The sequence below is a fragment of the Benincasa hispida genome, chromosome 11 (assembly GCF_027475165.1).
Source record: "Benincasa hispida cultivar pf3 chromosome 11, pf3_genome.v1.1, whole genome shotgun sequence".
Lineage (NCBI taxonomy): Eukaryota > Viridiplantae > Streptophyta > Magnoliopsida > Cucurbitales > Cucurbitaceae > Benincasa > Benincasa hispida.
In genome coordinates, this window is record NC_143488.1 from 27,226,225 (window position 1) to 27,242,808 (window position 16,584).

General features: G+C 37.1%; 1 protein-coding gene across 1 annotated transcript; it reads left to right on the forward strand.

Moving 5' to 3' along the window:
• Positions 1–7,305: 7,305 nt before the first annotated feature.
• On the forward strand, positions 7,306–11,196 carry LOC150032548 (uncharacterized). The gene is made up of 4 exons (XM_090306938.1): positions 7,306–7,955; positions 8,075–8,433; positions 10,546–11,087; positions 11,164–11,196. The coding sequence occupies exons 1-4, from the start codon at positions 7,306–7,308 to the stop codon at positions 11,194–11,196; spliced, it is 1,584 nt and encodes a 527-aa protein (XP_090163064.1).
• The last annotated feature ends 5,388 nt before the right edge of the window (positions 11,197–16,584 follow it).

Sequence of the window (16,584 nt, forward strand, 5' to 3'; positions counted from 1 at the left end):
GATGCTCCCCGGCACTCTTTCGAGTTCACCGGGACGATCTCTCGGTGTAATCTCCCTCCACTTGCTTCCCTTTCTAAGTAAAATAAAAACTATGAAAAGGTTAACTTCTATCTATATGGTGAATTTTGTAAACTGAGTGAACTCCTTTAATGAAGGTGACCTTCGGTATTTATAGAGCTTCAGGGTGCAAAATTTTTTCTCTCAAATGATTGCACTGATGGGATGTCATTAATTCTCTGTTTGATGCGCCGAATATTTGTCACCGAAATGTTGAGTGTACTTGCTACAATATGTCGTTAACGGCTTGTCAACTTAATTCGAAATCAACTGTCATTAGCTTTCTGTCCCATCATGATTTATTAAGCTTTCACCCAAATGCGCCCACCTTGATGCGCCGACTCTATACGGCCACCTTCTTGAGCAGAATTTCACGAACGCAAACGATCGCATAGCCTTGCGTTTGCAATCTCTTATGTGTTAGGACGCTAATTTTCTCGTAAGTACCGCTGGGCCAATAATCGTTATGCCCCTGTAGTTACATCTAACTCCTTAAGTACCACTGATCCCTCTAATGAACATAAGTCATAGTCCTACTATGACTGAGTCTTCTATTCCAAAGAGAAGCTGTGACCACTAAGTTCAAGCCCTGAAATCAACTCTTAAGGGAGCAATCTCTCTACTTATCCCTGCTTCGGGAAAGGAGTGAATTCCATCTTGTGAATTGAGTTCTCAGCTCCCAGATCAGATAAGTCTTCAAAATGGTAGGCATGTTGAGTTGGCAATCTGGCCACTCTTACCCATACTAATCAAAGGATCGGCCTTAAATGCAGAAGTTCCCAAAACACTTAGGATTGAGGTCGTGTCACCTATGGTCGTTTAGGTGAAATGTAAGTCTCTAGTATTAACGGCATTATATACAGAATCTAGTCATCTCATGGTCCAGGTCTTATACAAACTCTTTGTATAGGACACACTCGCTCGCATGTTTTCACATGAATGGCAGGATCTACCATCTGTAGTAGTTTACAACACTTGCAAACCTCTACAAAGCAAGCCATATCTGTAGTATCACTAGGATCAGGTATCCCACCTTAATTCTTATACTACAGACCTATTTAGATTATCACTTAAGGCATGATCCACTTGTATATCACATATACATGCTTAAGTTCACATAAGATAACCAAGGAGCTTTGTTTATTAGAGATAATTAAATGCTAGAATTAAATAATAACTATTTTATTCATTAAACAATGTGTATCTTTAAAAAAAAAAGAGACTTCGGGAGAATTAGGACACCAATCCCAATAATAGAAGCTTCATGCATGAAGATCAGTAAGCAATCAGAGTTTTACTTGCTGAAGAGAAAACCTGAAAACCCTACACATCCCTCACTTGTTTTTCATCAATTCAACTTGATTTAAGTGTTTCCACCACATGTTCCAGCTTGAGCATAATAGAGAAGATCTTGGTGGTAGTCCTCTTGAAGTTTCAAGCTCTATTTTTGTGGATTTCAGCTAAATTTGTGAAGAAAATCTTCAAAGGTAATATGTGGTTCAAACCCTCTTATGAATATCATATGAACAACATGCTTAAAACTCAAATTAAATGTAGTTTAAGTGCTTATTGATTCTGAAGTCTTCCGTTACATGATATTTCATTCCTTTAATTTATATGTGTTAAAGCCAATAGACCAAAAGCTATTTTAAGTATAGAGATGTTTACAACGGCAGAAACTCAAAATAAAAAATGAAAAATTTCTCCTAACGCTTATCTTTGACATCTCAGACTTGGTCACATAAATCTCAATAGGACTGAGAGATTAGTTAAAAGAGGTAATCTAAATCAGTTAGAAGATAGTTCTTTACCTCCTTGTGAGTCATGTCTTGAGGAAAAAATGACTAAAAGATCTTTTATTGGAAAAGATCTTTGTGCCAAGGAACCCCTCGAACTTATACATTCAGACCTTTGTGGTTCGATGAATGTAAGAGCATGAGGTGGGTATGAATATTTTGTTAGTTTAATCTTATGGCTTTTTTAACAGAATGTTGATAAACCTTGTGTATACAAGAAGATAGTCAACAAAACTGTAGCATTCTTAGTACTTTATGTTGAAGATATCTTGCTAATTGGGAATGAGACAAGTTACCTTACTGACGTAAAGAGATGGTTAGCATCACAGTTCCAAATGAAAGATTTAGGAAATGCTCAATATGTTCTTAGGATTCACATTTATCGAAATTGAAAGAACAGAACCTTAACACTATCTCAGGCATCTTGTATTGACAAAATGTTGTCAAGATATAACATGCAAAATTTCGAAAATGGTATGTTACCTTTTAGACATGAAATTTATCTGTCAAAGGAACAGTGTTCTAAGACACCTCAAGAAATTGAGGAAATGAAAAGAATTCCATATTCATTGGCAGTTTGGAGTCTGATGTACGCTATGTTGTGTAAACGTCCTGACATATGCTTTGCAGTTGAAATCGTCAACAGGTTCCAATCTAACCCAGGACACAGTCATTGGACGACTGTAAAAAAAATCCTCAACTATCTTAAGAGAACGAGGAACTATACGCTTGATATGGACATAATAATTTGATCCTTACAAGATACACTGATTATGATTTTCAGACTGACATAGATTCCAGGAAATCTACCTCATGATCAGTTTTCATTCTTAACGAAGGAGCTATAGTATGGAGAAGCATTAAACAAAGTTGTATAGTTGACTCCACGATGGAAGTAGAATACGTAGCTACATGCGAAATAGCTAAAAAAGTTGTGTGGCTGCATAAGTTTCTGACAGATTTGGAAGTGGTTCCAAATATGCACCTGCCCATTACTCTGTATTGTGACAATAGTGATGTAGTTGCTAATTCCAAGGAACCTAGAAGTCACAAACGTGGAAAACATATCGAAAGAAAGTACCATCTCATCAGAGAGATCGTACACCGAAGAGACGTGATAGTCAAGCATATAGCCTCAAAAGACATCCTTGCTGATCCTTATACGAAGGCCTTATCGGCTAAAGTGTTCAAGGGCCACCTGGTTGGACTAGAATTATGAGCATCATGATCTAAGGTAAGTGGGAGAATGTCAAAGTATATTTTAGATGTCCTACTTTATTACATTTTTCTCTCTTTATTTCTCAACATTGTAAATATTATATATTTATATGTTTATCTCACAGAATGTTAGTTTAAGTGGGAGATTGTTGAGAATTTCCTAAACTCGCAATTCGTAAATGTTGTTAATGTATTCTATTTAACAATAAAAATGTTGTTGAGTTTTTTATTCAATAAATTACTATTGATATTGCATCCCTTTATGAAAATTCAATAAACGAATTCATGGCTATAACATGAATACTTTAACTTTATGTGGTGATATAAAAGTGGATCAAGTTTTAGTATGTGGCCAAAATGGCCTATAAATATACGGATGAGAATGGGTACCTCATCCTGGTGACACTATTGGATGCGGCCCATTTTTTATACTGATACAAATGATGTGATCCAAAAATCATTCATGTAGAGACATGTGACTGGAGACATTTTGTGCAATGAGTTTGCATAAGACCGGACCTCGAAATAGTCACTTTTCTTTATAACAACTGTTTACTGTTAAAACTGACTATCTCAAACTCAATGACCTAGGGTAACTCGATCTTAATCCTGAGCTAACTATGAACTCCTGTTTATTCGGGATTATCTTGTGATCTGCATAGATGAAAGAAGCCCAACAGCACTGCTCAATAAACCTCCCATTTTGGGGATAAGACTGGATAGATAGCTGGGGACATAGCTTTGCAATATAGAATTCACTCCTACCCGATTTAGGGTTAGCAGATGGGTTGTTGTCTTAAGCGTTGATGCCTTGTCTTGAACAACTGGGCCTCACCCTCTCATGGAAGAGATGATTATGATTTATAAGTTGGTATTGAAGAGGTCTACTTATAGATTGAAGCACATTTATGTGGAACTTAGCTGGTACTGAAGAGGTTTCATCAAATGTATTGTGTTTAGCAAACTCCCTTCTGTAATAGTTACTTTGAAGCATGTTTTAAACTCAAATTAAGTATAATTAGAGTGTTTATTGATTCTAATTTTATTCGCTGCATGTTAATATACTCCATCAATGTAATATATAGATATTCCACATTATTCTTACTATTTGTCTCAATATGATAAACATTGCAACATATATCTTTAAAACTCAGAAGATTTCTCTTTGATTGACTAGAGAACAATGTATTGTCAATCGTAAATTTTTTTCCTCTAGGCAAAATAATATTTGTTTTTCCAAAATCTTCAATCAGGTTTGTAGAACCTGATATCGTATTGACTTTTTCTTCCAACATTGTCCGTTTGGAAAAATATTTTTTTACTTGTTTCAAACTCGACAATGTTTCAATCACAGATGGCAAGAACTCCTTCATTACATCGATGGTAATGTAAGATGCCTTTGAATCAAATACCAAAATGGTGCAAACATTCATGTCCACTATAACAATGAATGAATGGTTCTTTAAATTTGTTAGGCTGTACACAAAGTCAATCTCTACCCCTACAAGAATGGACACCAAGCATGTAATCTGCATATTGTATTTTTCCTTTCTCCCATACATCTACTGCATTAATCGACTACCTTTTAATGCATTCGTATAAACTTGATAACAATTGAAATGTGTTATTTCACTCAGCTTAATTTAAGTTCTTTCTTAAGTTCAATGACTTTAGTTGATGATCTTGTAGGCTTCGAGTGCTTAAGAGGTAGAACCGAGTGTTAGGATGAAAACCAGGCTAAAATGGAAAATTTAGAACGTTGATGAAGCCACTAGGTCAAAAAGGGAGTGAAATGACAAAACTGCCCCAAAGACCTAGTGTTGTAGTGTTGTGCAACATAGGCTTGATGCTAAATGACAAAAGCTGTGAAATTGCATAGTGTCGCGACGGTGTCTTGTGGTGCTGCGACACTACCAAGATGATGAGTTAATGCAATGCCTCGATGTTGCAACACGAGAGGCCAAAGGGCATAGCTTCACGACGGTGTCATGTGGCACACATGCTATTGTTAGTTTATAAATAGAAAAATTTTCCCTCATTTAGGTTATCCAGCCCCCAAGGCTCTAATTTCTCTTTATCTCTTTCTTTGTTCTTTACTATTTTTATTCTATTTTCATATTTCGAGGATGATCTTAGCTTGGCTAAGGTAAGTCTTTTCCAGCTTAGAATTTAGGATTAAAATCCATTTGATTGGATTGTAAGAATTTGTAATTTTTTGATTTACTCTCGAGTGGTTGTGGTTTTTTAATGCAATTAAACTTCTGTATTTGGAAGTTATGTACGGATTAATCATTTCTTATCTATTTTTTTGTTAGGCTAGAAATTCATATTGGATATGTGTCATTTAAATTTATGTGGATCATTGATGTGGATCATTGAGTAGCACAAATCAAAGTATGCTTGTGTGTCGATTGATAGGCTAGGCCAATTTGTTTAGTCCGATTTACAATATTGCATTATTGGTTTAAATCAAACGAATTGATTTGTGACTTAAGCTATCCAAGTCTAATCATCTTAACAAACCCTTAGTCTTAATATGAATGTTTGATTTTTATGGACACTAACAAACCCAATTAATCAAGCATCTAAACTAGTTAAATTCTTATTTAATAACAATGGGTACTTGTATTAGCATTTGCAGGCAAGTAGACTAAGCACATGCATTAACAACCCCTATGACCCTTAGAGGAAATCATAAGCGATCCTTATTTACAATCCATATTTACATTTCATACTTCCATGATATTTTCAGGAATTTGCTTCATAATTAGAGGAAATCACAAGCAATCCTTGTGGATTGACCCGACCTGCTATTACCATTTTTTTAGCCAGTGCTTAAAGTTTATAAATTTATTTAGTTGGTCAAGGAAGGATTTGACGCCCTTCTTTCGTGCCTGTCAAAACCATTATGAGAATTCAAGTACTTCAACATGTCGTTCCAACATTGATAGTCATTGTTAGTATACGGGTACAAGGGTATGTACATAAAGGAAAAAAGATATGTAAAAGCCAACGATGCCTGCAAACATGTCAATATCCATGATTGTGAACTTATGATGACATGGCTCTGGTAGCCTGTAGCTTCTTCTTGATGAAGAGGAATATTCTGTCCATCACCTATTTGGAAAGACAGACAAATTGTGATAGAAATATAGTGAAAGGAAAGCAATTCTTTGAAGAACTTTTTGTTCAACTCATTGAGACGAACATCTAAGTTTGTTTCCATCTCCTGTAACTACGATATCATCTTCCTCACTTCAGATTTAGGCACCATGTGTGCCAGATTGTATACGGTATTGCAAGGTTTTTCCAACTGGTTCATCGGTGACACCCTTATCCACCTTACGTTTCTTACACACCGTTTGTTGGGGGTGTATACGACTTCAACTCAACAGGCTTACTAATGCTCTTTTCACGGTGATTTGTGTTGAGTGCGGAAGAGTTTACTAGAATGGAGACGAGGGGTGATTTTCTTGTGCTGTGTGTGTGTTAGGAGCCGTAGGAGTTAGACTTGGAATTTGGGTAGGAGTTTCAGTTGTAAGAGTTGGGGTGGGGGTTGGATTGAGATATGATGTAGGAATCAGAGAAGGGATTTCAGTGGGATCTGTAGTAGGCTGTGGACTAGGGGTGGGAATGGCTTGTGGTGTAAAAGTTAGAGTGGGATCTGTAGGGTTGAAGGGATTGGGGATTGGATTGGCTTCCATTCTCAGACTGGACTTGGAATGGAGTAGGGGTTGGAAAAGCTTCCAGTATGTGAGTTGGGCTGAGTATTGGAGATGGAGTTGGGGTAGGGATTGAATTGGTTTCTAGTATATGAGTTAGACTGGAAATTGGAGATGGAGTTGAAGAGAGGATTTGTTGGGTGAAAATTTATTTTTTTCAAAAAAAAAAAAAAAAAAAGAAAAGGGAACCAACCTTTGGTTGGAGAATCCTACATTGGAACATTTTGAAAAGGAAGTCTCTCTTTTGTACTCCAATCTTGGTTTATGGGTTTGGGCCCCAAGGGGTATCTGTTAAGAAAATGCTTTAGGATTGAAACAAGTCCACTCTATTTAAGATGATTGTGTCAAAGGTTGTTCGAGCAAGTATAGGACTTTTTGTTAGAGGGTTGTTTGTTAAGGTTTAAATATTGTTATGTTCCTCTTTGTAATGCAGATTTGCTATACTAAATAATTCATTGCTTTGTTTTTCTTATATCAAAACAACAATCTGTGAGTGAGTGTTTTTTTGTGTCATGGACATTCAAGCAAGCTCCAATTTTTCTTCAATTTCTCTACCAATGTTTGATGGAGATAGCTACCAGATTTGGGCAGTTCATATGAATGCATATATGGAAGCTTTGGATATTTGGGAAGTTGTGGAAGTGGATTATGAAATTCCTGACCTCCCAAACAATCCTACCATGACACAAATTAAATTGCAGAAGGAGAAAAAGACAAGGAAATCCAAGGCAAAGGCTTGTTTGTTTGTTGCAGTCTCATCTACTATATTCACTCGGATTATGACTATAAAATCAACATATGAGATATGGAATTATCACAAGTCAGAGTATGAGGGAGATGCAAGAATCAAAGGAATGCGTGTGCTAAATTTGATTCGAGAATTCGAGTTGGAGAGGATGAAGGAAACAAAATCAATTAAAGAGTATTATAATAGGTTATTGGGCATAGCAAACCGAATCAGATTACTTGGTTCTATGTTTAAGAACTCAAGAATTGTTGAAAAGATTATTGTAACAGTGCTTGAAAAATTTGAGGCATCTATTTCAGCCTTGGAAAATACCAAGGATCTAACTCAAATTACTCTTGCAGAAATTCTCAATGCTTTACAAGCACGGGAGCAAAAAAGAGCCATGAGGCTAGAAGGTGTTGTTGAAGGAGCCTTGTAAGCCAAACATGAGAATGCAAGGAACAACAAGAATCAAAATCTTAATGGAGAATCCTCAGCCAACAACAAAGTAGGAGTTAAAAGGGGTCCTATCCTCCATGTCAACATTGCAATAGAAAGGGTCATCCTCCTTTCAAATGTTGGAGAAGGCCATATGCCAAGTGCACCAAATATAACCAAATAGGGCATGAAGCTGTAATTTGCAGGAGTAAGAATCAACAACAAGGTGAAGAGGCTAAGATTGTTGATCAGGAGGAGGAGGAGGAGGAAGATCAATTGTTTGTGGCTATATGTTTCGTGGGTAGTGAATCAAATGAAAGCTGGCTAATTGACAGTGGCTGCACCAATCATATGACTTATGACAAAGAATTGTTTAGAGATTTGAAGTCAACTAACATCACCAAAGTACGAATCGACAATGGGAATTATATCTCTGTCAAAGGAAAAGGCACTGTTGCGATTACAAGCTATATAGGTACAAAGCATATACAAGATGTTCTCTTTGTTCCCGACATTAACCATAATTTGTTGAGTGTGGGTCAACTTATTTAAAAAGGCTTTAAAGTTATTTTCGAAGATAAATATTGTTTGATTAAGGATGCAGCTAATCAGGAAATTTTCAAAGTTAAAATGAAATGAAAGAGTTTCTCACTCAATCCTTTAGAGAAGAAGTAATCAGTTTTTCTTCTCAAGGAAGATGTCACATAGATTTGGCACAAGAGAGTTGGACACTATCATTATCAAGGTTTGCTGCAACTAAAAGAAAAAGAGCTAGCACTTGATGTTCCCAAGCTTGGTGATGCAATCTCAAGTTGCAAAGCATGTCAATTTGGAAAACTAAATAAGAAGCCATTCCTGAAGTCAACCTGGAGAGCCACTTGCAAGTTGTAGCTTGTTCCAAGGAAAATTAGGGATGAGGATACGCACGCAATCATGCGTTGTACATGCTTAAGCTATGCGTTTATGCCCATACGTTTGAGGTCATGCGTTGGAATGAAAATGCGTTAATCTAGTATGCAATGACCACGCGTTCCTATCACAAGTTTTCTTATGCTCGCGCCAAGTATAACGCGAACGCAAGTTTCTCGGGTAATCCGAGGTCGGACACATGGACTTGTCACTCAATAATGCTTGTGAAGCAATGCATTTGAGGCGATAAAAAAAATAAAAAGAAGAAGTTTAATGAATTTACACACTACTCCTACTCCTAACTAGACAGATTGAGTAATAGAAGACTTGCGATGAGAATAGGTAGATATACAACTCACTATACTCGCACAACGGACACCTCTTGGTGGGTTATTACATGCGTCCTATCTCTAGGCTACACGATATGTATGCGATCACCTTTGATAAATAAACGCTGAAGATAAACAATGATAGAGATAAAGATGATGAAGAAGACGGCAATGAAGGAATCAAGGTATGCATTGATTACAAAATGTCTTAATATCTTAAGCTAAAATGTAATACAATACAGAGGTTAGAGAAGAAATGAAGGACTCTGTGTCAAGGCTGCTAGTGGTGCCATGGATGAGTGGTGGAGATGTCTCTGTCGAGCTCTATCTCCGGCGAAAGCTCCGGTCGTCACTCGATCTGGTTTGTGGAGGTGAAGAATTCTCATTGAAAAACTTGCTCAAGCTCTCATCTATGATCGCAAACCTCTACCTTGAGGTAGAAGTTCGGATAATTTGAAATGAAGGTCGAAGGGGCTATTTATAGGGTTTAAACGCCAACAGCTATCATGATTGTGTTATGTCTCACTGCTGCCTTTGTCGCGGTATGGGCAATGTCAAATCGTCTTATCTTGTTGATACTCCCAAGGTATGCGTCCGAGCTTGATTCAGCTGAAGTATCAACGCGTTCTACCCATCTTGCGATCGTCCTTCTATTATGATTGTCACTCCATGGCCGCAATCTCCAATTGATCACTGCATTCGCTTGATCACCGCAATTTTTATGCGATGGACGCATTCGATCACTGCAACTTTCATGCGATGGACGCATTCGATCACCACATGCATTCGTCTATGCGATAATTCAGTTTTAAGCCATGCACTTGTCTTTGCGGTCGTCTGGCTTCAGCGCATGCGTTTATCTGCGATTGCTTATTTCCAACTCATGCGTTTGATTCCTGTGATAGCTACAAAAATAGAAACTTTGGCACGGAGTAACGCATAATATTGGAGTCAGTGAGGATTTAGGTGCTAATCGATGCAAAACTCAATTCTTCGCATATTCTAAGTATTATCACCGTATTTTCTACTTATTAGCCTTCATAATTCTAAATAAAAGGCTTATAATAACTGACATTTCTGCCAGTTATCACAGCTCATCCACACAGATGTTGTAGGACCGCAAAGGGCACCTTCTTTAAAAGGTAGTCTCTATTATATTGCCTTTATTGATGAATTCACCCGGATGTGCTGGATTTTTTTCTTGAAGTTTAAATCAGAAGTCGCTCAAGTTTTTTAGAAGTTCAAAGCAAGAATTGAGAATGAAAGTGGTTGCAAAATTCAAATTGTAAGATCCGACAATGGGAAGGAGTACATTTCGGCATAATTTGACAAGTTTTGTGAAAACTCAGGCATAGAGCATCAACTTATAGCCCCTTACACACCCCAACAAAATGGAGTTAGTGAGAGAAGAAATAGATACATCATGGAGATGTCAAGATGCATTTTGCATGAGAAAAATCTGCCAAAGAAGTTTTGGGCAGAGGCAGCAAATACGGTTGCGTTTCTTCAAAACAGGCTTCCGACAAAGGCAGTGAAGGAACAAACACCATTTGAGGCTTGGTATGGTTACAAACTCTTGTTGAAATTTCTTAAAGTATTTGGTTGCTTCTGTTTTACTTATGTTTCACAGAGCAAGCGTGACAAGCTTGATAGAAGAGCTTCATCAGGTATTTTTATAGGCTATCGCACTGTCAGCAAGGCCTATAAAATTTTCCAGTCACAAACTAGAAATATTATTGTTGGCAGTTACGTCCACTTCTTGGAGGATAAAGAATGGAGCTGGGATGAAGCAAAGAAGAAGGATCAGACCATAACAGAGCAACTCAAGTTCTCTGATTCAAGCATCAAAGAAGAAGATGATTGGCAAAATGAAACAGTGGATGATGTGCCTGTGAGAGGAACAAGGTTACTCTCAGATGTTTATGAAAGATGCAATGTTGTTGTGTGTGAACCTGCTGACTATGCAGAAGCAAAAAAGGATCAAAGGTGGATGGTTGTAATGGAAGAGGAGATGTCAATGATAGAGAAGAACAAGACTTGGATCCTTGTAGATAAACCTCAAGACAGGAAGGTAATCAGGGTGAAGTGGGTGTTTAGAACCAAGCTTAATGTCGATGGCTCGATCAATAAACATAAAGCCAAACTTGTGGTTAAAGGTTATGCTCAAATATTTGGTGTTGATTACTCTGACACTTTTACTTCTGTTGCTAGATTAGACACAATTAGGTTACTGCTCGCAATAGCTGCACAAAAGGCCTAGAAAGTTTTCCAGCTGGATGTCAAATCGGCTTTTTTAAATGGTGGCCTACAGGAAGAAATTTATGTTGAATAGCCCCAAGGATTTTTGAAGGAAGATGAAGGAGATAAGGTTTATCTTCTCAAGAAGGCTCTCTCTATGGACTAAAACAAGCTCTAAGAGCTTGGTACAACAAAATTGATGAATATTTGCTAAACTTGGGTTTTGTGAAAAGTCTATCAGAAACAACTTTGTATGGGTTGTGCAACGGTACTGACATTCTTATGGTTTCATTGTATGTTGATGACTTGCTGGTTACAGGAAACAACACAGATCATATTCAGAATTTCAAACAAGAGATGATGAAGACGTTTGAAATGACAGATCTGGGGTTCATGTCATACTTCCTTGGCATGGAGATTAAGCAAGGGCAAGATGAAGTTTTCATATGCCAGAAAAAATATGTAAAGGAAATACTGAAGAAGTTTCAGATAGATGAATGCAAGGTAGCAAGAACTCCAATCAATCAAAAAGAGAAGCTATGCAAAGAAGATGGTGTTGTCAAAGTTGATGAAGGATATTTTAGAAGTTTGATTGGTTTCCTGATGTATCTCACAACAACAAGGCCAGACATTTTGAATGTTGTAAGTATTTTGTCTCGATTTATGCATTTTGCAAGCGAATTACATCTCAAAGATGCCAAAAAAGTGATACGATATGTAAAAGACACAAGTGATTTTGGTATCAGTTCACAAGAAGCAAGGAGTTCAAGCTGGTTGGTTTTTCTGACAGTGACTGGGGAGGTTCCATTGATGATATGAGGAGCACTTCAGGCTATTGTTTTACTCTTGGCTCTAGTGTTTTCTCATGGAGCTCAAAGAAGCAAGAAATTGTATCCCAATCCATTGCCGAAGCAGAGTTTATTGTTGCAATAGCTACTGTTAATCAAGCTTTATGGCTAAGAAAATTTTTATTTGACCTTGATTTTGAGTAGAAAGAAAGCATAGAGATTCTTGTTGACAACCAAGCTGCTATTGCTATCTCTCATAATCCTGTGTTTCATGGGAATACTAAATATTTTAACATCAAATTGTTTTTCTTAAGGGAAGTACAGAAACATGGAGATGTAACTCTTGTCTATTGCAAAACAGAAAATCAATTTGCAGATATTTTAACAAAACCATTGTTTGCTTACAAGTTTGATTTTCTAAGGTCAAGACTTGGTGTTTGCAGCTCCTAAAGTAAGAAGGAGTGTTAAGAAAATGCTTTAGGACTGAAACAGGTCCACTCTGTTTAAGATGATTTTGTCGAAGGTTGTTCCTATTTTTAGGGATTAGTTACTTTGTTATTTATGCTCTATAATTGTGGAGCAAGTATAGGACTTTTTGTTAGAGGGTTGTTATGTTAAGCTTTAAATATTGTTATGTTCCTCTTTGTAATGCAGATTTCTATGGTTTTTGGCTCAACAAGCTTTACTAAATAATTCATTGCTTCAACTTTGCAATAACAAAATCCTTTGTTCTTCTCATATTAAAACAACAATATCCATATTTTGGAGGGAGTAAGAAGATAGACTAATGTGGGTTTGGTGGACATCCCACATGCGTGCCGTTACCATGATTAGTTCGGTCTTATTTATTTCACTATTTTTATTTTCTTTTTTTTTAAAAAAAGAAAAAAATTTCTTAGATGGCCGCGTCTTCCCGGTCTTCCCCGCACGCACGTTCAGTGGCTGACCGCACTTCTCTCACGCGGCTGTTCAGCTCTGAAGGCCTATAAAATGTGTCCTTCAACAGTTATCAGAGCACAACACTTCTTCCATTCCCTTCGCTCTCCTCTACTTATTATTTTTTTCTTTCCCCGCTTCCAATTTTCTAGCATTCAGTCAGAAGGGTGTGTGTTTTGGTTAGTAATGGTGCATTTCTGATCGGGTTTTCTTTTTATGGGTTGTGTTATCCTGGGGACGATGTGGCAATATTCCTAACCTACTTGCACACTCGGGTAGAGCCACGAAACGTATTAAAGAGAGCGAGCTCCACGACTCAACCTATAACGAGCTTTTATTTTGCAGGTTCCGTTCTTTGCCCGACTGCCATTTCCTTATCGTTTGCAGCTGTTCTGATCGTTGTCTGAGGGTCTTGCTGTTTACAATAGGATTGAATTGGTTTCTTGTATATCACTTGGGGTGAGCACTGGACTTGGAGTTGTAGTTGAAAACTAGACTAGGGGTTGGAGTTGGATTGGGAACTAGTGTATCACTTAAACTGGAATCTGCACAACAAATTGGAAGATGAGTTGGATCCTGCTCTAGGACTAATGATAATTGTACTATGAGTTGGGATTGGATTGGGAATTGTACTTATGTTACGACTCCAAATTTTTTCCCAAGTCTAAGGACGTTATTTCTAAATTTTACCCTTCTGCAATCATAATTCTATGAATAAAGAAATCACGCACAACATAAAAATAATGGAACACAATCTTTTAACTAAAATAAATAAAAAGAATTACTTGTAAATTCTAACCAATCAAAAACATGCAAAAGCTTTAAAAAGTCTGATTGTAAAAATAAAATATAATGTAACAAAGTAACCAAATTTAAAATCTTGGAGACGTCAATGGTTCCTCCCAAGTGTTCTTTTCAGCATCATTCTGGTCTGCGTATTCACTTTCAGAACCTATAAAAAATCTGTGAGATTGCCAGTACACACCTAAAGAACTATCATACAATAACATGTGACATATATAATATTTAATCATGAAATTATGCAAACACAAAAATAACCAAAAAAAATATACGATATACTCTCTAATGCATTATGCAAATTGAAGAATCATAATTATCATATACTCGTGCCATAACATACAAATGGACAAGCCCGCTTCAATGAAAGTTGGAGTTGATTTTCAATTGACCTACGATAATGTATCAACAGAGTCGAACCTAGCCGCATCAACAACTATGATAATATCCATCCCATACTCGTGTTTCAATCTGAATATGCATAAGTTGCATCAACGCACTTACAGGATATTTGATCAGCGTGGCTAATGCTTCAACGAAATTCACCCTTAGTTGCATCAACAAAATACGGTGATAGGAACCCCAATTCACATGTAAACTTATGATATATATATATATATATATATATATATATATAATAAATTGAACCGATAGAACCATACTATCTCGTACTTCAAGACGCCATAGACAAACTCTTATTATGGCAAGCATCGACAAACCGTAATCCATATATGATTTACCTTATATTCATGCCACAACAATTAAATGTACTGTACAAGCTCGCTTCAACGGAATTAGAGTTGATATCGATCAACATATGACAATGCATCAACAAAGATCATAGTCTAGCCACATCAACAAACTATGATAATATCCATTCACATACTCATGCATCAACATGATATGCCTAGGCCGTTTCAACACACGTAGGTGATATTAGTCAATGTTGACGTGCATCAACAAAATCCACCCTTAGCAGCATCAATAAACTAAGGTGTTATCATAACTCATATTCACATGTTATTTCATGGTAGAAGCATAATCAATCAAACAATGCCCATAATCATACATAACGTGTTTCGATAATCTATAGGCAATATCACAACCATAACTGCTTCCACAAGATATGATCCAAATCTTCTACTTTACAACATGCATCAACATGCCAAGATCATCAAGAAAGATAAGAAATCACACACATGCCACAACAATATACATTAAGACCAAGATCAAACATTCACAATACTTGCATATAATCAAACAATGTTCTCCCTAAGTAGAAATCTACTTACTTGATTAGTTTTAAATATAAAGATAATCTTATAACTTCAAGGAATGCTTGTTGGAAAATAGAAGTTGTCTTCCCCAAACAATTGAATGTTCATCGTTGTGGCCAACAATTGAAATAAAACAATCTTGAAGTTAGAGTATGACTTAGGCTTAATAATCTAGATTAATGATTGTTATTTTCTATCAAGAGAATTTACCTTAATGGCTCTGAAATCTTTTGTATAACAACCCATTTTAGCACGTCAAGAAATCTATTAGGATATTGATTCTTGAAAAACTTTATTAACGTAACGAGTTGGTACAATCTCCCGGAATAGCAACTAAACGATGAACAAATTCTTTATTAAACGATATGAGTCAAACAAGGACTAGAAGATCGCTTATCGAACTCCAAACGATCATTTAGAAAACTCTATACGATCACTTACAGTCTCTACACGATCGCTGAGTAATACTAGACGATCGCTTACAAAATACCCCGCGATCGCTTACAAGATACTACACGATCGCTTACAAGATATTACACGGTCGCTTGCCAAATTCTATACAATCGCTTACCAAATACTACATGATTTTTGGGCTCTGCTACACGATCTCTTAGTAGAAGAGGTAGACGATGAGCGGCACACTACGACGAATTCTACACGAAAGAGACTTCTGAACTCCCACTCTCGAGAACTCTCCTTCCTCACTTCAGATATTCAGACTTCACTGCGTACTCTTCCAGTTTCTTTCCTCTTTTTAAACCTCAACTTCTCCCAACAGAATTGAAAGTAATCCTTAACCGATTCAACCACCGACTTCCCCTTATCTCCTTTATTCTTTCTTTTTTGATATTGCAACATAATTGGAGGCCTATCATTACCTCCCCCTCCACTTTTACCTTGTCCTTAAGGTAAAGTTCTGGCTGTCCAACCACCTTTTTTACAGTCTTCTTTATTTTCTCTTGAGCCACCCTCACATGCTCTTGAAGTACTCGTAGGATGTCATGGTCATACTTCTCCAACCGTGCGACACCATGATTCACCCATGATCATGGTCAGCCTTAAGGGATGCTCAAGTCCCAATTCACTTTTTGCTCGACTCTTTGAAGTTTCATCGGACCTTAGGCGAGGTTATTCCATCCTTGACCAAACTGAACTTATGCGAAACTGAACTTCATTCGATCATACACGTCACCCGTACGTGTATTTTCCCTCATGTGCGACTCTAGCCAACTTGTCTATACTCTAGGCCAAGTCCTGAGGCTCGGCCTTGCCCATATATGAAGCTAAGGTCATCACAATGCATCATCACATCACTCTTCATCATCTTGGTTCCCAACAACACGTCCCCCAC